The sequence below is a fragment of the Cololabis saira genome, chromosome 2 (genome assembly GCF_033807715.1).
Source record: "Cololabis saira isolate AMF1-May2022 chromosome 2, fColSai1.1, whole genome shotgun sequence".
NCBI classification, from domain to species: domain Eukaryota; kingdom Metazoa; phylum Chordata; class Actinopteri; order Beloniformes; family Belonidae; genus Cololabis; species Cololabis saira.
The window spans coordinates 13,669,341-13,693,192 of NC_084588.1; the positions used below are offsets into that span (position 1 = coordinate 13,669,341).

Genomic DNA, 23,852 nt, shown 5'->3' on the forward strand with positions numbered 1-23,852 from the left:
AACTGTTTACAGTTTTATTAGCATTTTTATTTACATAAATATCTCAGTTGGGGTTGTGGAGGGGCTGGAGAACCAGAACGTGAATAGACAGGACGTGGCGATGAAGCCCGTGTGAACTCAACGGAGGGACATCACTTCTTCTCCGGGGCCGTGTCCCCGGCCTCCAGTTTGGGGGCGGGCTCTTTGGGATCTCTGTATGCAGGGAACACCTCCCAGGGCGTGTTCAGGTCAAACTTCCTGAACTCCTGCGACAGCTCCACAGGCTCGGCCACCACGCGCTTCAGCTCATCATCATAACGCACCTGCAGAGAGAAGCCGCAGCTCGTGACCTGCCGCACTTTAATGGACTGTTGCTGTCTAGTTCAAATGACGACCACGCATCAAAACATTTATGAAAACATGACTGCAAGAGAAAACTCGGCTTGTAGGATCCCTGATTTAATTATAAGAGATTAAAAAACGACGGGGAAAATCTGAGAGAAGAGCAGATTGACAGAACTCACCTCTACGTATCCTGACAGAGGGAAGTCCTTCCTGAAGGGGTGACCCTCGAAGCCGTAGTCCGTCAGAATACGCCTCAGGTCTGGGTGGTTGGCGAAGAATACCCCGTACATGTCCCACACCTGTTTTAAAAACACCACTTTCCTTTCAGCTTGTGTGTACTGTGGCCCACGTGGACAATGTTTACCGCTGCAGAAACAGCCCTGCAGGGAAACGGGGCCGGCAGAGCGTGACTCACCTCCCTCTCGTACCAGTTGGACGCAAAGAAGACGGGGACCGCAGAGTCCACAGGCGTCAGCTCGTCTGTGTACGTCTTCACACGAATACGGGAGTTGAAGCGCAGCGACATCAGGTGGTACACAATCTGTAAACAACGCGCACACCATCACTACAAAACATCCAGAGGTGTATAACTTGACATAAAAACGTGGCCGAGGCTGAAGCATTTCTTAGTTTAGATGTTCATCTTTTATTTCAGCCACGGGTATGCAGTGACTGCTTTTTTTATCTGGACTAATTAAACCTCCGCCTGGGACCACTGCTGCCAGACTGTTCGACCCACACCTAACTGGGCCTGAAGCCACCTGCACGCTAGAAGATAACTGGGGCCAATTTCATCTCAATTCTTCCCTTTCAACAACTCTAAGTCCCGATCAACTTCCGCAGATTATTTTATTATACTTTCAGGTGGAGTTAGCTGTGTTAAAAGCAACAGAATCTGGTCAGAAGCATGTTTGAGCCACAAGAATCTCAAACAAACAAAAATGCGTCCATCCTGTGACATCCAATAATCTCTGGACCTGACAGAAGAGTTACTGATGAAAACTGATCCCATTTTTGGGAAAGCAGTCTCAAAACAAATCCCTTTTCCAAAAGATACCTGACACAACAAAATATCCCAAAGATGTAGCATTTGTGAATTTAACCCCTCCCCAACTCGTGCTGCACCACGCAGCTTATCCCTGATCACAACGCCTCCAGGACTTCATCTAAACCCTTTTTTCCTGAGACACTTTCAGATTAAAAACAGTTCTAGTCCCCTGTCTGCCATGTCTGTTTATAGCTAAATTTAAATAGCTGTGTTGTTCACAAGCCTCCAGCTGGGATCCAAACTTCAGCGACCCTCATGCTGCTACATGTACTCATATTCCTTTGAATTTATTGTTTAATCAATAACGGCTCTACAAGCAATAATCCTCAACCTACTCCAATGAGTCCTTTTATTTTTGTTCAGAAGCGTCACATTTTCTGAGATTCAGTGTGATTCAAACTTTGAGAGGACGGCTTAATTTCTGTTCTCTACATAATTGAAACCTCGCTAAGAAATCAAAGTGAGTGAAATTAATAGTGCAGACTGTGAGCTCTGGTTAGACTGTTTTTTACCTCCGTCAGATCTGGTGCTTCACACATAATGATGATCATGGTCACAAACGTTCAGTGTATTTGGATAAAGCGACAGGCTATCTGAGCAGCTCTGAACAGGAACTGGCTCAGAAAATATCTAAACTACAAACCTACCACCAAACCTGCCCGCCAGGCTAATTGTCTTTTTATCTGACCCAGAATACAGAAGGGATGTTGAGTATGTGGTGCCACAGCTACCTCGAAGCGGTTCTGTCGTGTAGGGATGTCCACGGCTGTCTGGTCTATCATGTTCCTGTACTGCGCGTTGGTGTGGTCCCTCAGGAAGGTCAGCACGGGGATCACGCCGTCCGGATGGATCATCACATCCAGCTCATTATAACAAGTCACCTGCAAATGTTCAAACCATCGTCTCAGTTGTGCGTTTTACGTTTCACACCTGTAACTGTTCTGTGACACTGAAATACTCAGAAAAAGGATTACCAACCACCAGTGTTAGTTCCTAAAAACACTGTAAAACTTACGCTAGATGTGATTTACAAACTGCTGTCAAAGAACATATTTATGAAATGTTATGTGCAATCTAGTGCAGCATCCAAAGGTTCGGCAGTAATAGGTTGAAATGAGATCAGGGACGCAGTACATGCACGCTGGACCAACCTGAACTTGCTGAATGTATTTGGGCATCATTTCTGCCACATATTCTCCAAACGCTGCCAGCTGGTTGTGGGTGACGGCATCCTTGGGCCTGACGGTGGCTGCACAGAGGACAGAGGAGACAATTAAGAGCTAGTTCAGCTTCAAAAACACTTTGTGTGCAACTTGTGCATTGTTACATGTGAATCAGAGCCAAACATTCATATTTCTGACATGTGGACGAACTTAAGTTGTCTCACATTTTCTGTAAAAATGTAAATGAATATGCTTTTAAAAAAAAGGCACCTGGATCATGACAATGCAGTTCATCAACAAATCTAAACTGTCCATGACACTGAAGCAGTCACACATGTTTACTAACAGTACAGAGTTTTAGGGTTCATGTAGAGCTGGGGTCTGTGGACAGTAGTACACGCTCTGATCTGACAGATAACAGCTGGTAATAATCCAGTAGTGATCCAGCCATCAACGACTGCCCCAGCTCCCTGCAGAGTTGGTCATTATGTACTCACGGCTGGTGTCGGTGGTGGAGCTCTCTGATCTGATCTGCTGCTGGAGGAGACACGAGCTCCTGGCAACTGAAGGGGGAGATGTAGATGTTACAGGATGTTCACCAGGTTTGACATTCAAATATGACTGTTGATGGAAACCTGAACGTCAAGAATAATTTTTCTAAAACCTGAAACTCCAGCTATCCAATATCAGCATTATGTTAGTAGTCATTTATTATTTTAGTCTGGAAAATGCTAGCAGGAAAACTGTGACATGCTCATTATAAAACTGTATCCTTATTATTATTATTATTATTATTATTATTATTATCATCCTACATGACCAGCTAACTAATCTGTTGTTGAAAAAGCTGTGGTAAAATATGAGACTGATCATATTTAATGTCTGACAGTAGAAGTGTAGAAACACAGCCCAAATGTGTTCCAATTTCAAAATATAGATGCTTTTCATGTAATAAATCTGTGGCTACACTTTTTGGTATTTTATTTATTCAGGTTAATCAATGTCTATATATTTATCAACAGCAGTTACAAAAACGTCCTAGGTTGGTTTGTTTATTTGATACAAACCAATAGTTTGATCCTTCTGAAACAGGACCAGATCCGTCTTCAGGCAGGAGGACTGAAGCTGAGATCATTACTTTTTACTTGGATAAATTTAGACAATCTAATCCAGTGTTTCCCAACCCTGGTCCTCGAGGCCCACTGTCCTGCATGTTTTATGTTACCCTGCTTCAGCACACCGTGATACAAGTGGCTGTGTCACCAACAGAATTGTGCAGACCTTGATGACAAGCTAATTAGGACCATTAATTAGAATCAGGTGTGATGATGAAGGGAAACATCTAAAACATGCAGGACAGTGGGCCTTGAGGACCGAGGTTGGGAAACACTGATCTAATCGATATAAGTTGATCTCTGAGTCATGACTGGTCCCGTTCACGAGACAGCCTGCCGGAGGATCTGAGAGGAGCTGGAAATGTGGACATTTTTAAACGTAGACTAAAAACTCATCTCTTTGGTCTGGCTTTTATGTAGCATCACATTTTATAGTTTTATTTTGTTTAACATTTTTTAGAGGCATTCGTTTTATTTATTTATCTATTTCTTGTAATGTTTTTATTATTATATTTGATTGTTGTGGACTGATTATTTTTAGCCTTAATTCTTGAACTTTTATCATTATTTCATTTTAATTCACTATATTGTATGTCAGTGTGCATTGGTCTCCCAGTTTTTATTTTTGTTTTTATTATACTTATTTTTCAGTCAAAATGTTACGCACTTTGTATTTCATGTACCTGGATGAAAGGTGCTATACAAATAAAATTTGATTGATTGATTGATTGATTGATTCCACTGAAGGCTTGTAAACAAGCAGCTGATGTTAAACCTACAGGGAGCCGGCCTGGCGTCAGCGGCACAAAAACATGAAGAAAAGTCTCCCCATACTCCCAACCAAAACACATCTACGAAGTATTGATATAAATAATCAACTGTGTCGTAATAAAAGCTTGTAACCCGCCCGGTGCCCGGGTCTGTGATGTAAGCTTAGCATTAGCCGGATGGAAGGTCAAACCTGCCTCTTTGGACAACTGGAAAACGAATAATGCCGTTTTCAAGGGCCCACGCGTGGATTTACTCAAAAAACAAGCAAATGCAATGAAAATACTGCAGAATCACGAGAGATTTTCAGGTGAACTTACTATTAAAGCTCCTTCCCAGACCTCCACGGACAAACCTGACCAGCGACGCCGCCATGCTTGCGAGCAGGACTGGGGAGCGGCGCCCCCTCCTGGCCTGGAGGAGAACATAAACACTGCACCAGTGGACTAAAGCGCTGTTCTGCTCAAGAAAAACTACTTACTTTTAATTTAATTTCACTTAACTACATGTAAATTACATATATAAAAAAAGCATGTAATTCAAAGTCAAATTTGCTTATTTACTTTTTTTAACAACTATGGAGTAGAATATTCTATAGTTATAGTATTCAAAATGCACCTTAACCTTTTTTATATTATTTATATTTATCTGTTTGCAGTCTTGCACTGGAGAGGTGATGCTGCTTTTAATCTCACTGTACCCATGCATAATGACAAAGTATTCTATTATATAGGTAATTCACTCTTGTGTAGCATAAACAGGACAAGTGGTTGTTGATCTCCAACTTGCATTTAATTACATGAATACTTTAGGCAAGGCAAGTTTATTTATATAGCACAATTCAACACAAGGTAATTCAAAGTGCTTTACATCAACATTAAAAGCGGCAAGACATAATTAGACAGTAAATAAGAAATAAAATGAAATAAAATGAGAAAAGAAGGTAAAATAATAAAAAACACAAATTGCTGAAAACTAAGGGCAGAGTACCGCAGGTACACATCTCATTCGCGGTTTTCAGAAAGTATTTAATTTAAGAGTACGCTTAAATACCAAATTAATGAAATAAAATAAGAAAAGAGGTAAAATAATAAAAAGCACAAGTTGTTAAAAATCAGGGGAGTAGAGTACAGCAGGTAAGTATTTAATTTTGGAGTATGCTTCAGTAAACTTTAGGACATTAAAGAACAATGAAATAAAACATGCTACCACATGATATAAAACATTTGTTTAGAAATCTGTGCCGACTACATCATCCATACCCACTTATTCATATTCAAGGACACAGATGTGCTGGAGTCTGCACCTCTTCAGGCGAAAGATGGGTTCATCCTGAACAGGATGCCAGCCAGTCGCAGGGCAACATATAGACAAACAACTACATACGCTCACTCCTGTTCCCCTTTTTTGGGGAAGCTCTGCAAGACCTGTCAAAATGCTGTATTCACAATGTTTGGTTTGCGGCAAGATGCATTAGCACCCCGGAAAAAAACCCCATCTATTCTAATGATTTTCAAAGTACAAAGTACAAAGTACAAAGTCAGAATGTTCAGTTGTTACATTATTAGTTTTATACTTTTTTTTTTAAACTTCTATGAAGGAGTTGTACAAATCAGAAGATCAGAGATTCCAACTGCATCCTCATGCTGATGCATCCTTCGACACGGAGCTGGACCGCATGACAGACTTGTGCTTCTGTGTGCATGACAGGGAAATGTTCATGTAAAGAACAAGTTGTACTCATGTAAAAAAGAGAAATAAACAAGACACGCCATATAAAAGCAGTCCATTTGGTATGCATGTCATGAACAAAAGTACCAAAATGAGAAACAGAAGCATAAACACCATTTGGCTTCAAAAATGTCACAATTATTTATTGAATTTCATTAATATTTTAAGAATCTGATAAATTTAAATACAACTTTTACAGTATACACTAATGTTTTTTCACAGCAGAATTCTTTTTTTTTTTATTCATCTTACTTTTGTTGTTCAAGTGCAGATATAAAAAGGCATCATGTGGGGTGTTCTTTTTTTTAATATAAAACTAATATCATTGCAATGTTAAGGACTGAGGTTTTCATCAGTTAAACAGGAATATGAGTTCAGGGAATATTGTCCAGTTTTACATCTAAATAGGGAATCGCATAATCCCTGTGGAAAAAACCCCAACTCAATTTACATAATCTGGAATTGTCTTTTCGCTGATGTATCATTATTAAACTTATTTAACCTGCAATTTCAAGTAAAACTCCTGAAATCTGGATTTTAAAAATGCCCTAGGGAACAAGTTGTACTTTCTGACAGACAGAAGGGGTTGTGTTTTTCCCCTCAGATTCAGAGTCCAGTCTTCAGCATGGGCGAGGCTCGACCCGCCCGCCACCCTGCCCTCTCAGCTGGTCCGGACACACACCTGCTGGTGGTATTTCTTGAGCATCTCCAGCTGAGCCGAGCGCACTAAGATGTGCGGTCGAACAGACGCCAGTTTCTCACAGGCCTCCTCTGGAGTCCAGCAGTGCAACTGCAAGGAGAAAGGCACAGTGTCAGAAAAACCAAACCTGCTGCTCAATGACAGACTGAGCAAAACAGATCAGCCTCACAGAGTCAAAAGTGAAGATAAAAGACACAAAAATAGGCCAAAAGCCCAGATTAATGCACGAATCCACCCAACATGAATGCAACTGTGCTGAAAATAAAGCTGAAGGTCAGAGCTCCACAACCAGAGTCACTGTTTTATCTAATATCCTGCTGGTAAAGCCAAAACAAAACATGACAAAGTTAAAACGTTTGCAAAGTGCATCATGTAATAGAAAAAAATCAACAGTCCTCAATGTTTATTATAGAGAGAGACAGAGACTTAAGTTTAGCAGAAATGTCTGTGGGAACTGTGACAACACACACACACACACACACACACACACACACACACACACACACACACACACTTACAATAAATATGGACATAATATATATATAAAAAAAAAAAAAAAAAAAAAAAATGTGGTTGTCTGAATTAACTACCAAATCAAAAGCTTTGTTGATATAACACAAGCCTGTCCCTTTAGCCTTGGTAAGCTTGAGTCTGTCCTTTCCTGTTACACATCCTTCATTTTAATCTCCAACAGAACCAGGAATTCACCCGTAACTAGAATGTGTTGGAGCAAACTGTCAAAGAGAGTTATTCCAGGAGGGTTTAAAATGCAGGGAAACCCCTGGAGTAGATGCCTACCTTTATCTTTATTTTATTGTTTTCCTTCTGCAGTTGTTTCTGATATTTGGTCCCTAACAGATTGCGTAGCTTCTTTAAGAACAGCTGCAAAAATAAATCAGACTTGCTCCCAGTATGTGTGTCCTTGAACGACTGCTTATATGAAGTATCAGCACTTGTCATTTCCCCAGTCATCCCCCTTTAATTGTATCAAACATTACACAAAAATTATCTTTATGTATTTAATTTGTTCTCTTTTAATTATCTGGGTATGTTTGTATACTGACCCGTATGAGGTACGCTGCAGCGAGTGTGGCGCTGCGGGAACGCCCGGCCTTGCAGTGGACGTACACGCTGTTTCCTCGCTCTTTGTGGTGGAGTGCGAACTCCACCCCCTTGTGGAGGTTCTCCAGACTGGGCACGCCAGTGAGGTCCACGGTGCTCAGACGCAGCTGCTCCACACCCACAGCCTGCCACTCCTGCACCAGCAGCACAACACAGCTTCAAACTATCTGCAATTTCATCATCTCACATCTTTTGACATCACCCAGAATTAAATCTTTTGATCTTGAGAGGTTTTATAAAAACATATAAAAGCCCAATAAAACATTAAACAATGAGGCTGCGACATTTAGGAAGTCTTTTATCTTTTGTTTGATAAAATCAGGGACTTCAAGTTTGAATTCTCAGCTCGAGTTTAGAGAACTTACCTCAGATGAGTTGCAGAAATATTTGGTCTCATAGTTCTCATTCATGGTGATAACCCCTCGAACATTTTCTACTTCTACAAGCTGCAACACAAAAGAAAACAGCCAACATCAGTTTCCAAAGTCTAAGACCACGTAGCAGCTCAGTCTACACATCGTGACGAAAGCAAAGCTCTGAGTACTCGCTTGATGCGTCTACTAGTAATATCACAACCTGAAACATCTCCCATCACTTCAATAACAAACCCAATGCTCTTGCTATTGACCCAAGCTCATTTATGATGGACTGAGGTCAAATAGAAAAGCTTCATGTGGAATTCAAAAATCACTGACATGCATCTTCCAGGTTTATTGGGAGTTTGATAAAAATGCACAAAAGTCAAGGTCAAAAACCAAACATCCTTTATTGTGTGGGATGCATTAACGCAGACAGAAGAGCGTGACATGCCATCATTCAAGCTGGACGGGTTTGAAGCAGTGCCTGTTGTCTTTTTCAGACAAAGTTTTATTTATTTTTAAAGTTTATTTCCCCAATAGGAACCTTGCAACATGTAAGGTATAAAGTAGCAGTCACAGTACATACAAAGATAATAAAATGAGCTGAATTGGCCTATTTGCCATTCAGCCATGACTTCACGTGAGGACAATTGGTTTCATTATGATTTAATTTGCTAATTATTATTGTCGGACAAGATTTTTTAGGTTTTTTTAGATAACTTAGATGTTTCGGCGAATCATTTCGCCTTTATCAGAGTCACAAGATGGTGTGTGTAACCCGCCATTTATCAGCTGATGTTAATTATGAATTCATTGAGATAGTTACTTATGAATTAAAAACCCAACAAAAAAGGGTCCAAAAATGTTGAGCAGCAGAAATATTCAACCAACCTAGAGGGGAAAAAAATATTTATTTCCAATATTACTGCAGCTGACATTGTCACGAAATACCAAAGAAATTATTAAATTATACAAGCATTTCTCTCTTTAGTTGTCCCGGCAAGGCAAGGGAAGTGTGTTTGTATAGCACAATTCAACACAAGGTAATTCAAAGTGCTTTACATCAACATTAAAAGCGGCAAGACACAATTAAACAGCAAATAACAAATAAAATAATAAGAAAATAGGTAAAATAATAAAAAGCACATGCTTAAAAATAAGGGCAGTAGAGTACAGCAGTATTTAATTTAAGAGTACGCTTCAGTAAACAGTAATGTTTCTAGCCCTGATTTAAAGGATCTACAGTTGGAGCAGACCTCGGGTCTACAGGAAGTTTGTTCCACCGGTGAGGAGCAGAATAACTGAACGCTGCCTCACCTTGCTTGGTTCTGGTTCTGGAACCACAACAAACCAGATCCAGATGAACCTCAGGGGTCTGGGAGCTTCATAGGAACTAACAGATCAACCATGTATTTTGGTCCAAGACCATTCAGGTCTTTGTAGACCAGCAGTAAGATTTTAAACTCTATCCTTTGACTCACTGGAAGCCAGTGTAGTGATTTCATGACCGGTGTAATGTGGTCCAGTTTCCTGGTGTTTGTAAGGCTTGATTTATGGTTCTGCGTTAAATCGACGCAGGCCCTACGCCGTAAGCTCTGCGTCGGTGTAACGCGGAAGCATAAATCAGCCTGTAGAAGGCAGAGCTCAGCCTCACCTGCTTGGTCATGGACCTGAAGGGCAGAGCTCCCAGCACCACCGTGTCGTCCACCCGGTCGAACCAGCGCCGCGACGACACCTTCTCCAGCACCACGTTGTAGGCTAGAGTCGGGTAGAAGAGGAGCCGAGCTAACGCCCCGGACATGTCTGAGACAGGTTTATCTGTCACCCTGAGGCGCGGAGCTGCTGCAGTCTGGCCGTCCACGGGGACAGCAGTGATGGATTGAAGTCACGTTCCCTCTCCCGGAGATGAGCGGGGACTTCCGGAGCCGGCGCTTCAAAATAAAACCGCAGACCTTCATAATAAGAGAATGGTAAAACAGAGCAAAAGGTGAAGTATTTCAGCTATTTAGACCAGGGGTATTCAACCGGGGCCGGGGGGCCGCAGAGGTACTGCAGGGGGACCTCCAACTTAAAAAGAAATAAAGGCAATTTTTTTTTTGTGAGAGTTAAAAAATAAAAATAAAAAGTAAAATAATATATAGGATATATATATATATATATATATATATATATGATTGAGAAAACTCAGTACTCGAGTTGAGGGGGATGAGGGGGGATGGCATCCCCCTCTGAAATAAATCTGCCAGTGGGACAAGATTTATCTTCTCATTACTAGCAAAAAATCTTGTTCCACTGGCAGATTTTTCTACTTATTTTAAGTGAAAATCTACTTGAAACAGGTGAAAATTGTTGTTTTTTCAAGTGATGAGTCTTGTTTTAAATGTAATTAGATTTTTTTTACTAAAATGAGACATTTTAGCTAGAAATAAGACAAATATTCTTAAGATTTTGAGTTTTTGCAGTGATCCATTTTACTTATCCTGTGAAGGACAGAGTCATATTGATAAGTTCAGAAAAGTGTTTTTTATTGTTGTGTTTTGATGTATTTGATGTAAGCCCAGTGGATATTTAAAGCTTACAGAAGGCTGCATTTAACTGCTGCTATGTCATTCCTGCAGTATTTCTGCAGGTGTTTTGGTCAGTGCTATTATTTGTAATATATTATATTATTTGTAATTAGTACAAATTATCTGTCCCCATATGATAAAATCCACCATCTCCCCTGATTTTCTTTTACAACTCGAGTACTGAGAAAACGCGTTTTTTTATACCATTGTATTGTATTTATATTTCTAAAAAATAGTTTGACCAATCCAAGGGCCCCTCCACACGTGGAGGCTGCAGGCTGCAGCCTAGGGAAGCCTGTGCATTAATCCGCGCATGCAAACAAGTGCTGCTGACACTTTTAAAGTCAACCCATTGATAAAATAAAGCGACACAACAGCTTTTTTGATTTAAAAAAAAAAAAGTGTATTTTATTTTCACAATCTTTGATCACCTCAGCCAGCGAACCACTGGTTTGACTCAACTATTCATAAGCACCAATACAACAGGCTTAACAGTCAACATCTTTTCCTATAAAGAAAAACAGGAGATACAGAAATATATACACAAGCTTATTTTCATAAAGAGAGATTTGGAAGGAACAGTGTGAATCCGTGTAAAATGACAATACATTTGGCAAAATATCTTCTAAAAAAATTAAAGAAAAAAAAAAGTGCAATATATTCATGAATCCATTTGGTCGTGTCTCCAGAAAGAAAACTTCAGAAAGCTGAATTCTTCAGTTTAAAAAAAAAAAAAAAAAACATTGTGCAGTTTTGGATAAATATCTTAGTTAGTGCATTTGACTAATTGCAAAATCTGGAAGGCGTGTGTGTATTACTTTAGTTTTAGTGTTAGTTTCATTTATAATATAAACAATTTTTTCCTCAAACAGCCAACGACAGACTGGGCAATGGCAGCAGAAGACCGATTCCTTGTCCAAAGTCTTAACACATTATATATTACCTTCATTTACTTATAAAAAGCTGATAACTGGGAGCGGTAGCGAGACAGAGTCAGACCGGATCTCCATTAGAGGGACAGGGATCTGAACCCTCAGCGTGGACAGGTCAAAGTTTGGTGGAGGTGGAGTTCAGGACGTTGTGCTGGACCTTGGTGTTAGAGGCCTTGGAAAGGTCTCGCTGTGGGAGCAGAAGAGCAGGCATAAGGTTCATTTCTCCCATGTGTGACATCACAACCAACAGGTGCTTCAAAGTAAATATGCACTTCTTGTTTGGTAATCATTCAAGTTCCCATGAGAGCAGACAGTGGACTTGTTTCTGTATATTTAGTTTCCTCTAAAAGAAAATCTACAGGGGATGTTGTGCTCTCCTGAACAAACCTGCTCTGGTCAGAGCTACTAATGTACGACTGTAGATCGAGTATAGGATCAGTATTTAACATTGATTTTTCTCTACTAAAAATTCAAATGCCTTTAAGAAAAACCTTCAAATTAGATTTGGTCTTTCTTGTAATAAGGACACACATTTTGATTTCATGGGGACTTTAAATGTCTGTGAAAGCTGTTATTTTCAATTAGTATGAAAAACAATCACACAAAGCAACTTGATGAAATTGTTATACAATTGCAATCGAGTTAGTTCAGGTGCCCGCTGAAGACAAATGTGTTTGCCATCTCTGAATGTTCAAAGTACTTTCTGTCACACAGATGGGACCCTGATGGTGGTGACCTCCTCACCGCGCTGTCCCTGTTCGGTGGGCTTTCAAACAACATGCTTGCAATGCAGAATCACGCTTTGCAACAACAGCGTTATTGTGTTCCATTGCGACAGCTCTCGCCACCTCATGAACAACCATTTACTTTTCACATCTACATATTAGTATTGCTGACACAGCACTTTGCTCAACTGAAGTTGTTCTCAATTCACGTAACTTTAACATCAAGTTTTTGTTTTTTTGGTTGTTTTTTTTCTTTAAAAGGAGCTTGAGGCCGGATTGAGGCAGGATTTATGAAAAAAATCTGTATACGTTTTAAGTTTTCTAGTAATAATGTCAGATGAAGCGTTCCAAACCAAAAAGAATGAGCCCTCTAGTGTATCTCTCCGTTGCCTTGAACAGGCTGTGTGCTGCAAAATGTGCTGCAATTCGGGCCCAAATTTCCCGCGCTGGGCTGCGGATGTGACGTCACATGACGCTGCATGCGCGTTCTCCCCGTTCTCCCGTGCCGGCTTTGCTGTTGGTTGCAGTACCCCCGACGGCCGTCGTGGTAAAGGGTGGCGCTAGAGAGTCTCATTTCTTAAAAGGAGCCTCATGCTCCTTTAAATGCAGGCTTTTATTGTGATTAAAGTCCTTGCCTCAATTTCTACTTTCAGTTTGCCCGGTCACGAGGACCCCTTTCAGATCAGGTATTAAAAAGCATCCTAGCAAATCAGATCACAAGAAGGAAACGCTAACAGATTCAGATCTGATCAATGACCACGGTTACATGATGTTTTTTAATTCAGAATGAATTATTCCGAATTAAATCTTCCAGTTTACATGGAAATAGTAATTCCGAATTGAGCTTTACATGGAAAAAACGTTTGATCGGCTTTATCCAATTCTGCTTAACGTCTGGGGGTTGGGAAGGTTCTGATTGGATAGGGGGGTTACGTGTACCGGAAGAAAAACAAATTTAGCCGCTAAGACTTTGAAAAGCTCACAATTTGTGTTTCCTGCCATCTGTTCTTTTAATTTCTTCCAGGTCCTCCAAGCTATTTATTAAATAAATGGTCTCTGCTCTTGACCACCGTTTACTGCCATCTTGAAACTTTGTTTGGAAAACAAGCCCAGCGCGGAATATAAGCGTCATGGAGACAGACTGGCGAGGGAACGAGCAGCGCAGAAAGACCGGAATTAATTTAAAGAGGAATGAGTGTTTACATGATCGTGGAATTATTGTAGTCGGATTTAAGGCCACGTTTACACATAGCCGGGTATTTACAAAAACGGATATTTCCCCCTCTACGTTTTGAAAAATACCCTTGTTTACACGAACCCGGATAAATACGCTGTTAAGGTGCTATGAGCATCCAAACCTGCAGGGGGAAGTGTAACGAGAAACATAAAGTCATGCTATCCTGGAAGTCATCAGAATCCTGGAAAAAACCGTCAACAAATGACACGTTTGAAACCTGAATAATATGGTTCCGCGTTAAATCGACGGCGTAGCCTACGTACGGTGTGCGTCGCCGCGTACCCTACGCCGTAGGCTCTGCGTTGGTGTAACGCGGAACCATAAATCAGCCTTGACTGCCAGTTACTTCCAAGATGGAACAAGAGTCTTTCGTTTGGAGTGACAGAGAAGTGGAGTTACTTTTAAGTGTGACTTTAGAATATAAAACAGGTAAAATACAAGAAAATATTGACGGTGGCCAAACAAATTGTAAACACAGGTCGCACAAATGATGCTGGTGACGTTTCTGTCACATAATGTGACGTTCTGAAGCCTAAATATCCGTTTTCCTCCGTTTACAAGCAAACGTGAAAACGGAGTTTTTGAAAATCTCCACTTTGGCCGGAGTTTTCAGAAATGATCATTTTTGGTGACTTTGAGCTCCGTTTGTGTAAACGAACGGCCAAAACGCATGAAAACGCCACCGTTTTTGCTCCGTGTAAATGGGGCCTAAAATCGGAATAAACTAGCACATTTACTCCGGAATTAAGTTTAATTCGGAATGGCCATTTTCATTTGGAATTAGGTGTTTACATGGTAATTTTTACTCATTGGGATTTAATTTTAATTCTGAATTAAAGAGGAATTAAACTTCCCATGTAAACGCACTGATTCAGGGTTTTGAAGAGGGCCTGGGACATGTTTGACCACATTCTCCTGACATGAAAATGTTCACGGATGATTTCAGGCGGGCCATGTGACCACATTTCCCAAGGGAACCTCAATAATTCCTGTTTGAGCCCTAGCGGCACTTATTCCAGATGTAATTGGCTGCTGATCCAGAAATTCAACTTCGAAGTGTTCTGAAATTATCCAAGGTGAAAGTCGTTCAACCGGAGGATCCAGCTGCTGTAAAATATAGAAGCTGGTGAGCTAGCAGCAATCCAGCGGGTGTCTTCTGGTTAACCCCGGCTGGGAGCCTTCAAATGGCGGCAAGATAGCTGCCGTTTATTGTATCGGGCCATAAATATGTTCATTTCAGCTGAAAATTTGCCATTTTAAAATGGAGGCCAATGCAGATTGTTGCAAAAATTCCTTTGTGTAGCTTTAATTTCATTTTCTTAAAATAAATGCATTTAGACGAAATGCTCTCATTTTGTCCTTTGCACAAACCAAGTTAAAAGGAGCTTGAGGCTCCTTTTAAGAAATGAGACTCTCTAGCGCCACCCTTTGCCACAACGGCCGTCGGGGGTACTGCAGCCACCAGCGAAGCCGGCACGGGAGAACGGGGAGAACGCGCATGCAGCGTCATTTGACGTCACATGCAGGTCACGCAGGACAGTGCGGGAAATTACAGTTCGCTTCATCTGACATTATTACTAGAAAACTTAAAACGTATACGAATTCTTTTCATAAATCCTGCCTCAAGCTCCTTTAAGAGACCGGGTTCTTAGAGTTGTAAAATTGTGTCCATTGATGTGTTATTTGTTCTACACTTCTTGAATCCCTTGGATTTCCTGTCTCAATCATGATAGTCTAGCGTCTAAAAACGACATGCAAAAGCATCGCTTGAGGGAGATTTTCTTTTTCAAGAGGCATGCCTAGAGGGATTAGTGAGAGTCATTCACTCTAAACACACCTTGACTGAACAGATTCAGTGTCCAAGCCCCTCTAGAATATAAATTTACACAATTAGCATTTGCACATTATATTCCACAATATGTTCAAATGTGTTTTGGCACAGCCAACAGGACAGAAAGAGAGAGAGGAAAAAATAGATTAGAGACAAAAGGGAAAATTACCACAAATTCTGAATATGTGCTGGCAACAGAGGCTATGCTGAAGTTACGCTGTGGACAGGGTGGAGTCTGCAACGCACCACTCAGAGGGGTCCCCTTGAACTGGAGCTCGTTCTCCTTGTTGCAGCCTTGAAGCCTCGGGTGGGGGGGTTTGCTGCCACCTGGTGTTCGTGCTGCTGGAACCTGAAAGCAGCAGGGGCTCGAGTCAGGCAGGCAGATACAGGAAAAAAGACTGTTTCATCCCACAACATTCCTCACGTCACCAGAATAAATAACAAAATAAAAATAAATAACAATATGCACTGGCTATACATTACATTATACGAAAGGCTTTGGCACAAACAAAGGGAAAATTACAAATAACATGCAGTATATTTTATTGTAAAGCCTAAAATCACCTTAATGGTGTGTAAAACACTAAACTGGTGTAGTGTTGCACAAATCTGCAAATAGGTCACATTTTAGCCTCAAATTCTGGATAAACATCATCTTTTAACCAGCGTGTTGCTGGTTTTGATGCCGACTCCTCTCGTTCAATCAAAGATTAACAAATGTCACAAAGCTTGCTGGGATTTGTAACCGAAGGACTGATTTACTCTCCAGATGATCTGAGTTCTCTTTAAGAGAATTGAGTGAAAACTTCTTTGAGACTGAAACCAACCTTGTTTGCAGAGAGGGGAGGGCGGGGCACGGGTGAGCGACAGACAGTCCCACCAAAGGCAGAGCGCATGGTGCTGTTAGACGTGGCGCTAGAAACGCTGGAAGTGGCATTAATCTGGCGAGAGAGAGCAGGAGGGTTAGTGCTGAGAGGAAAGATTGGAAGTTTTGATTGCAGATCTACAAATGTTAGCTGGGAAAGGCGTTTACCATCTTCCGTGACTTATTTGGCGTGTTTGTGCCGAGGAATCTGCGCTTGGTTGGCGTCCGTACTGCTGTCCCGTACAGCATGTCCTCCTCAGTCTGTTTGTTCTTCTTCAGGTGCTGGAGAGATTTTGCAAAGACTATAAATATTCACCATTTAATTTTATTTGAATGTTCATTTTTGACTTATCCTTTAACTGAGTGTTTTTCAAGCTATTGGAAGAATCTGAATGATTGTTTTTTTTTTATTAAATATGTTTTGACTGAGCTTTCACAGCTCTCAATTTATAATGTAGCCTTGCGAAATGTGATAATGTTACTTATCACTTTAATGTTTGTGAAATTAAAGTTTTTAATATTATACATGTACACTTCCAGTCAAAAGTTTAGAAACACTTTACCATTCATTTGTCTGGGAAAGTGTGTCCAAACCTTTGACTGCTTGTGTGTCATTTTATCAATTTGTTTATTCTCACATCTATTCATCTCTGCTTTATGCATTTTCATCTCAGGAATAAAAAAAAATAAAAAGGACACAATTTTGCCAGCTACTGCTTAATTCTGATTTATTTTTATGTAGACTTGGATCCAAGTGTGTGTGTGTGTGTGTGTGTGTGTGTGTGTGTGTGTGTGTGTGTGTGTGTGTGTGTGTAAGTGATCATGTGTAGGTTTGTATGCGCGTGTGCATATGCCTGGATGTTGTATTGGAGGACATTGGAGCATTTCTGTTGTATATAATCACTTAAGCTGTTTTTAATCCTCTAAATACTCAGTTGGGTCTCGATCAAAGGTGCTAAATAAAGTTTAATTGCTGCATAAAACATCAGTTCAGTTGTTGCCAGGTTACAAACAGTTCAACATATTCATCTGTAGAGATTTCCATCAAAACGCCCGTGCATTTTAATTCTTTCATTTAGCTGCTCACCCGCTCCAGTTTTTCTTTTTCCTTCTCGATTCGGTGCAGCTCCCACTGTTCCTCCACATACTCCAGAAATTTCTGGCCGTTCACAAAGAACTCGCGGCCCTGCTCACTCTCCCAGGCGTCAATCTGAGCTTTCAATTTCTTTTCAAGCTAAGAAAAACAAACATTCGTTATAACATGTATCAGCACAAATAATATGTACCAGTGTTTAGAAATTTAACAGTGTTCTTTAAGTCCTACCTTTGGCAGGTTTTTATGCAGCTCGGATCTCTGTTTCTCCTCTTTTAGAAGATTTCCTCCTCTGTTGGTGAATCTTGTTGGATCTGACGCTTTTTTCTGATTAAAGATTAAGAATAAATTTACTTAAAGTTACAGATGATACAGTTCACTTAGAACCGTAAGTTTAACTACCCGGTTGGACAAGCGACACGTCGAAGCAGTTTTATTTCTAAGTGAAAAGGTCTCACCTCCAGTTCCAAGAAGAGTCTCCAACTTTCTTCCCATCTGTGGATGCCTTCAAAAAGCTCCTTGTGCTCCTCATAATGCTGCCTCAAACGCTGGATCTCAGCATCGTGCAGAGTCAACAGTTCCTCATCAAAATCCTCTAAAAAATTAAATGTCAGTGTCAGCCAAGATACATTTCTAATAAGGCTGTATTTATTTGGTTGTTTAATGTCAGAGAACCCACCGCTGAAATAGGGTGCAAAATCCTGCCGCTGATCAGTGCTGAAGAAACACTTTTCCCAAAACACGGCGATCTCAGAGCGGATCGCCTCTGTGACGTTATGGATGTTCAGCATTTTGAGTGCTTGTAGGCGCTGGACTTCTGCTTGTAACTGAGGATATATATATATAAATAAAAAAAAGATTTTAAAATAGAACCACAAACCAATAACAACAGTTCTGGTAGAAGCTGATCACAAATAGAAACATTAATTAATTCAAATCAATAAGAAGCAGATGGATGACTTGTTTCCGTCTCCTCACCGCTTCCAGGTTCCTCCTCCGGGATGAGACCATGTGTTCGTTGAACACCTCCCTCTCCTCTTGGGGAACCTCTAGTCTGTCCCACAGCCGCTGGATGTTTTCTCTGTGACTTTCACATGTCGCCTCGTTAGACGCTTTGCGTTCCTCCAGCTGCAAGATCAACATGGATGAGATGCAGTTCACAACTCAGCTGCTCACCTTCGGCTAGGCAGCTCCTGACGCACACTTATAGTAACTGTGAGTCATCATGACGAGCCTGAGTATAATCTGTTCAACACTAAAAACTCATATGCTTTTCCCTTTTTTGACTGATCTACAGTGTCATGATGATTTATTACCATCATAAAGTGACCAAAACTAAAACATAAATGTATGTTGTAGCATTAAAGACACTTATGTAACAGTACCACTTTTGACCCCATGGTGGCAGCAAATCACAGGTGAGCTCAAGTGTCAATCTGTGGCATCAGACGCCATGAACTGAACTGCTAGCAGGACAAAGTAGTCTTATAAGATGCCCCAGACCGCCCCAACTCATTAACACACACTGTCAGTGGTTCTTTTGACAACACAGTAGATCTAGACACCTCCATGTGGTCAGAAAGTATGTCTGACCAGTGGAAGGAGTGGTGCGTGTTCATGAGCCATTAGATCTGCCCGTCGCCCAGCCTCCAGGAATTTAACCATTCTTCTTTTGATATTAAGCTATGTCGTTCTGAAATGATCACAGGCTTCTTAATTCATGCTGGTTGCAAAACTACTCTAGAGGTACTAGAGACCTGATATCGGTATAAATGTTGACAAAATATGCAGCTGGGTTATTGGAAAATAAAACCAATCCGAGAACTGATCTAATGACCTTAAATTTCCTGACATATGATGTATACATCGATTTATTCTGTTGTAGCTGCTACATTTGATTTAATTTACTAAAGCTTGCTTCCATCTTATTTGGACTATAGTTTAGACCGATTCACAGACCCCGACTCCAGGCGTCCGAATTGTCTTGAGAATTCAGAACGGTGTATTCCTAAGAGGTAGCAGGGTTCAACATCAGAATCCTGAAAATGTGCATAGTACGACCACATGAAATGCTCAAAACTGCAAAGCTAAAATCTTGTGGAAATTTAAAAAAAAAAAAAAAAAAAATCTCACCTGGCAAAGAAGCAGTTTGACTGATGTGATATTGTCTCTTGAAAGGCAGAAGGAGTCTTCATCCTCACAGACAACGTCCTTCTCAAAGCTGGTCTCTGGGACGTGGTCCAGCACCTCCATGTGAACAATGATCTGCTTCTTGATGTCCATGAACTCAGCATAGCGCTTTTCCTGTCAACATGACACAGAACACCACGACTTCAGGAGCAGTCCCAATAAACTAATGCTGTGAGCTGGTTGCTACAAGCTACTCTAACTGAAATACTTTCTAAGGTTTGAGAAACCTCAAAAAGAAAACAAAAGCTGTCAAAAGGCCCCATCATTCAGGACACAGTTTTCATGAATTAAACATATTTTGGAACAATCACATCAGGCAAGAACATTCTTTCATGATTTCCAAAAGTGATCACTTTGCTCCAATTCTCAGGAAATGAGGCTGATAATGAGCAAGACGGAGTGTGTGACAGTTTTATTTGAGTTGAAACTGAACGATCACATCTCACAAATATGCACCTTCTCACAGAAAGGTGAATGTTCGTCTGCTTGTCCATAAGACACACGAGTCGTGACAAGAGAATCTGGCCACGCAGATTCAGGCCCTTCCCATCCACAAGCTTTATAGAAAGCTCATGGCTATGCGGCCTGTAACAGGATCTACTGGTTCTCTTCTTTCTACTAAATGACAACAGTGGAACTACACAAGACTCACGGGGGAGTGGGCTCACCTTCTCGTCATTCTGGTTGGTGATGTGTTGGCGGAAGTTCTCCAGCTGCTCCAGCGAGGGGACAGAGTCTGGAACGATGCCGTACGGCATGGAGCACAAAATATCGCACAAGTCCTGGTCCTGATCCAGCAGGGCTTTCAGCTGCTGCATCCGCTGGGTTTTCTCCGCCGTCAGAGCCTCCACCTGTGTGCGGATGTTCTTCTCCTGCTGGAGGATGCTAACGCCTCTCTCCTCCTGAACACACAGAAAACATAAATTCACTTTGATGAATCTAAGATATAAACGGTTTCACAACCAAATAATCGTCCTGTGAAGAAACAGATTCACACGGCTCTTAAGTCTGAGAGGGCAGCAGAGGAAGGGTTATACAATGATATGAAAACAAGCTGTGGAAACTGTCAAACTGTCATGAAAACAGATGCTGGTGAATGTGAATGTGGTGGCGGAGAAGAGAGCGTTACCTCAAAAACCGTCATTCGGAGGTCCAAGCAGAGTTTCTCCATTTCAACCTTACATGCTTCAATGCTGTTTACGAGTCTGGTTTTCAGAGAATCCTCTTCTTTAATCATCATTTCAAGTAAATTCTGGGGAAGGGGAATACAGAAAATAAAATAAAAAATAAATCGAATTAAACATAAAAATGTTGAAATTTCACAGTACAGTTATATTTCAGAGTATATAACATTTAAGAATTAATTCACACCAAAACACAAAACACTGGTAGACCTGGTCAGATAATTGGTTTTGTCTATAATCAGTACAAGCTCAATACTATTTATTATCACACACAAAAAAGGAGCATATAATCTCAACTATGGATCAGAATATGTGTTTCAGCACTTTTGATCATTTATCCATGCAAAACTAAAGTCTAAATAAAATACAAAAGTAAAATAGTTTAGTTTCCTAACTGGAAAAATGATTAATCTATTTATGGTAAAATTGCTCAATTATAAAAAAATTAATAATGAAACAATAATAAAGTTTTTGTAAATGTTAGTTTAATAAGTTGTTCCTAACATTATATAAACAATAGTTTTAATGATGTATCTCTAATGACATCTTATTTGGACAGACCAATTTGCTGATTCACCTAAGATCTCTATGTTTAACAAAGCAAATCAAAAAGATACAATAACATGCTTTAATTACACAATCTGTAAGACTATAAGGCTCGGCGGGACAGGGCAGAAAAGAAAAATCCCTGTAACATTTGAATACCCCTTCAGAGAAAAGCAAAATTGCTCAACCAGACATCCAGTAAGGAATCATTATTATTATTAGTCTGTGGAATTAGGCCTCAAAGTAATGATGTGCCTTTTTTCAAACATTTCCTCTGGTATTAATTACATTGCTGTGACAATATTTGGTCAAAGTACGACAAAAAAAAAAAGAAAATTTGCAATGTTGTATTGACAACTTTTCACTTCCCAAATTCAAAGTGAAGCAAATGTAACACAATGTGAACTCCGGGGGAGATAAACACCCAGACAGTCTTATCTGGGTCTATGATGTCACAGACCAAGACTTCAAATCTGAACAGCTCACTGACTGACATCTTTTCAGATAAAGTATGCCCAAAGCATCAAAGTTGTGTCATCATGTCGGGAATTAGGATTTAGTAGTCACTTCAGACATTCAAATATATGCTCTAAAGCGCAGACAGAAAAGGTATTTGTTGTTTGAACCTAACTTTAAAGCCTCAGCGACCTGGTTTCACAGATACTCCCAGCAAACTATTCAATGCGCCCCCCACCTGTTGTTCTGGTTTCATCTCAGCTGATTTATGGTTCCGCGTTACACCAACGCAGAGCCTACGCCGTAAGGTACGCGGCGACGCACACCGTACGGTGCGCGTCGCCGCGTGCCCTACGCCGTAAGCTCTGCGTCGCTTTACAGCGGACCATAAATCAGTCATACACAGTAACCGTGGTCCTGACTGTTCTATAATACATCCATGGCCTGACCTTGATGTGAGTCTTCACCACGTTGGTTCTCTGCAGCCTCTGGTCCTCCGGGATGCCGATCTCCTCCCAGATGTCCTTCAGGTGGCACAGCGCCTTGTTCAGGCACGACACCGCTTCTGCTGCAAGCACCTCGCTGCAAACACACACAGCCACTAAATATCCAGTATATGTTGTCAATTCAAATTAAAAACTAAGAAATGGCACATACAAACTAACTGTCCGAGCCAATGTTGGCGTCAGTTCAGCTAACAGCTCATCCATACAAGTCAGCTGCTTTCATCTAAGCATACTTTATGGTTCACACAATCCGGCTTCATCGCAAAAATTGGTGTTGGCCTTACCTTTTTCTCATGGTCGCTTCTTAAGCTTTAAAACTTTAAAATGTTTAAAATGTCTCAGGTCGGCTCCGTCCTGACCTGCTCTCGGCTCAAGCCGTTTGAGAACCGTTCAAAACACGCGTGCAGCCCCGTCCTGATCTGTGATTGGCTCGTTCTGCGGGGACGCCTGCTGCTGCTCACCGCGGCGGCCCTCCGGCGGGGTCAACCCTTTGGTCATGAATAGGAGCCGCCCATCGGCTACGCTCAAGACTAAAATCAAACATACCATTCTGATGAGGGGCGCGGTCTTAATGCTGTAACTTTTTTATTTTTTTTGCCTGTCTTAATACTGTAACGTTATTGTTAATTTTAGACCGATGAAGTCACGTCACAAATAACCGACGGACGTTGGTAAAACTAGATTATCTGGCACTGGAAGTAGGGTTGACAACCGTCCCTTGAAAAACAGAATCGTCCCGTATTTATAAACTAAAGCACTTTGTCCTACTGTGAGAATAAATACAGTCATAAAATGCCAATGGAAAATGACATTGAGCTGTTGAGTTCATGAGTTATTTTTTCTGTTTTACTGCAACTGTAGCCCACAGTCATGGCCTTTAAGGCACAAATATGATTAAAAGTTTTCTACAGACTTTCTGTTAGCACTTTTGCATTAAAAATGTGCACTTGTAGGAGTTTGGGAACAAAAAGAGCTGAAAAACGCTTTTTGTGAACGAAGGAAAAACATGAGTAGTTTATTCCAGTCTCTCGTTACTGCCCCGTAACCAACGGTAACAGAACACAACAAAGCTCAACATTACATAATGGATGGTCTGCTTTCTTTCTATTGTTTTATATTAATTTATACAATTTTAAGTTCAGCAGGACAGGTTTCTGTTTAAGAAATATACTTATTTTATTCAGCTCCTTTTGTTATTTTGTATTAAAGTGAATTTCTGGATAATAATTTGTTTTCCATGTGTTCATGGCATTCAAAAATATGCATCTAATTCAATTCAGGTTAGAGTCAAATAGTTAAAAAATCGTTTCACTCACAAACAAAGGGGCAAAAAAAATTCACCACGCCAGGAAGGGTGAAGGCAATGGATGAGGTGTCCCTTATTTATTTC

General features: G+C 40.7%; 3 protein-coding genes across 7 annotated transcripts; all 3 read right to left on the reverse strand.

Annotated features, from left to right (window-relative positions):
• ndufs3 (NADH:ubiquinone oxidoreductase core subunit S3) lies at positions 1 to 4,818 on the reverse strand. Its single transcript, XM_061738367.1, has 7 exons — positions 4,739 to 4,818; positions 3,033 to 3,098; positions 2,524 to 2,621; positions 2,104 to 2,253; positions 740 to 865; positions 504 to 623; positions 1 to 302 (listed from the first exon to the last, which is right to left on the reverse strand). The coding sequence occupies exons 1-7, from the start codon at positions 4,791 to 4,793 to the stop codon at positions 132 to 134; spliced, it is 786 nt and encodes a 261-aa protein (XP_061594351.1). The 5' UTR covers positions 4,794 to 4,818; the 3' UTR covers positions 1 to 131.
• Positions 4,819 to 5,263: 445 nt separating this feature from the next.
• On the reverse strand, positions 5,264 to 10,218 carry ptpmt1 (protein tyrosine phosphatase mitochondrial 1). The gene is made up of 4 exons (XM_061708979.1): positions 9,985 to 10,218; positions 8,337 to 8,417; positions 7,914 to 8,105; positions 5,264 to 6,939 (listed from the first exon to the last, which is right to left on the reverse strand). Exons 1-4 carry the CDS (start codon positions 10,129 to 10,131, stop codon positions 6,811 to 6,813), a joined length of 549 nt encoding a protein of 182 aa, XP_061564963.1. The 5' UTR covers positions 10,132 to 10,218; the 3' UTR covers positions 5,264 to 6,810.
• Positions 10,219 to 11,282: 1,064 nt separating this feature from the next.
• On the reverse strand, positions 11,283 to 23,003 carry prc1b (protein regulator of cytokinesis 1b). 5 transcript variants are annotated; one of them, XM_061738379.1, is made up of 15 exons: positions 22,747 to 23,002; positions 22,406 to 22,538; positions 20,900 to 21,022; positions 20,439 to 20,672; positions 19,714 to 19,884; positions 18,559 to 18,708; positions 18,260 to 18,407; positions 18,039 to 18,175; positions 17,812 to 17,907; positions 17,575 to 17,721; positions 16,656 to 16,769; positions 16,450 to 16,563; positions 15,792 to 15,971; positions 15,629 to 15,660; positions 11,283 to 12,016 (listed from the first exon to the last, which is right to left on the reverse strand). In XM_061738379.1, the coding sequence occupies exons 1-15, from the start codon at positions 22,755 to 22,757 to the stop codon at positions 11,968 to 11,970; spliced, it is 1,839 nt and encodes a 612-aa protein (XP_061594363.1). In that variant the 5' UTR covers positions 22,758 to 23,002; the 3' UTR covers positions 11,283 to 11,967. The 5 variants fall into 5 exon arrangements, with proteins under 5 accessions (XP_061594363.1, XP_061594404.1, XP_061594381.1 ...); XM_061738420.1 differs by having other exon boundaries at positions 15,869 to 15,971; positions 22,747 to 23,001; XM_061738397.1 differs by lacking the exon at positions 16,450 to 16,563 and having other exon boundaries at positions 22,747 to 23,003.
• Between the last annotated feature and the right edge of the window lie 849 nt (positions 23,004 to 23,852).

What these genes read in the sequence shown, in the direction of transcription:
- ptpmt1 (XM_061708979.1), bottom strand. Translation starts at nt 10,131, where the DNA reads ATGTCCGGGGCGTTAGCTCGGCTCCTCTTCTACCCGACTCTAGCCTAC. An exon ending in TCAGGTCCATGACCAAGCAG is followed by an intron (nt 8,418 to 9,984) that starts GTGAGGCTGAGC and finishes TTTGTGTTGCAG; the next exon opens with CTTGTAGAAGTAGAAAATGT. An exon ending in CTGCAGCGTACCTCATACGG is followed by an intron (nt 6,940 to 7,913) that starts GTCAGTATACAA and finishes TTCTCCTTGCAG; the next exon opens with TTGCACTGCTGGACTCCAGA.
- ndufs3 (XM_061738367.1), bottom strand. Translation starts at nt 4,793, where the DNA reads ATGGCGGCGTCGCTGGTCAGGTTTGTCCGTGGAGGTCTGGGAAGGAGC. An exon ending in CACGACAGAACCGCTTCGAG is followed by an intron (nt 866 to 2,103) that starts GTAGCTGTGGCA and finishes CGTTGTTTACAG; the next exon opens with ATTGTGTACCACCTGATGTC. An exon ending in CTCTGTCAGGATACGTAGAG is followed by an intron (nt 303 to 503) that starts GTGAGTTCTGTC and finishes TTCTCTCTGCAG; the next exon opens with GTGCGTTATGATGATGAGCT.
- prc1b (XM_061738379.1), bottom strand. An exon ending in TGCATAAAAACCTGCCAAAG is followed by an intron (nt 17,722 to 17,811) that starts GTAGGACTTAAA and finishes TGTTTTTCTTAG; the next exon opens with CTTGAAAAGAAATTGAAAGC. An exon ending in CTCCCCTCTCTGCAAACAAG is followed by an intron (nt 15,972 to 16,449) that starts GTTGGTTTCAGT and finishes TGCTGCTTTCAG; the next exon opens with GTTCCAGCAGCACGAACACC.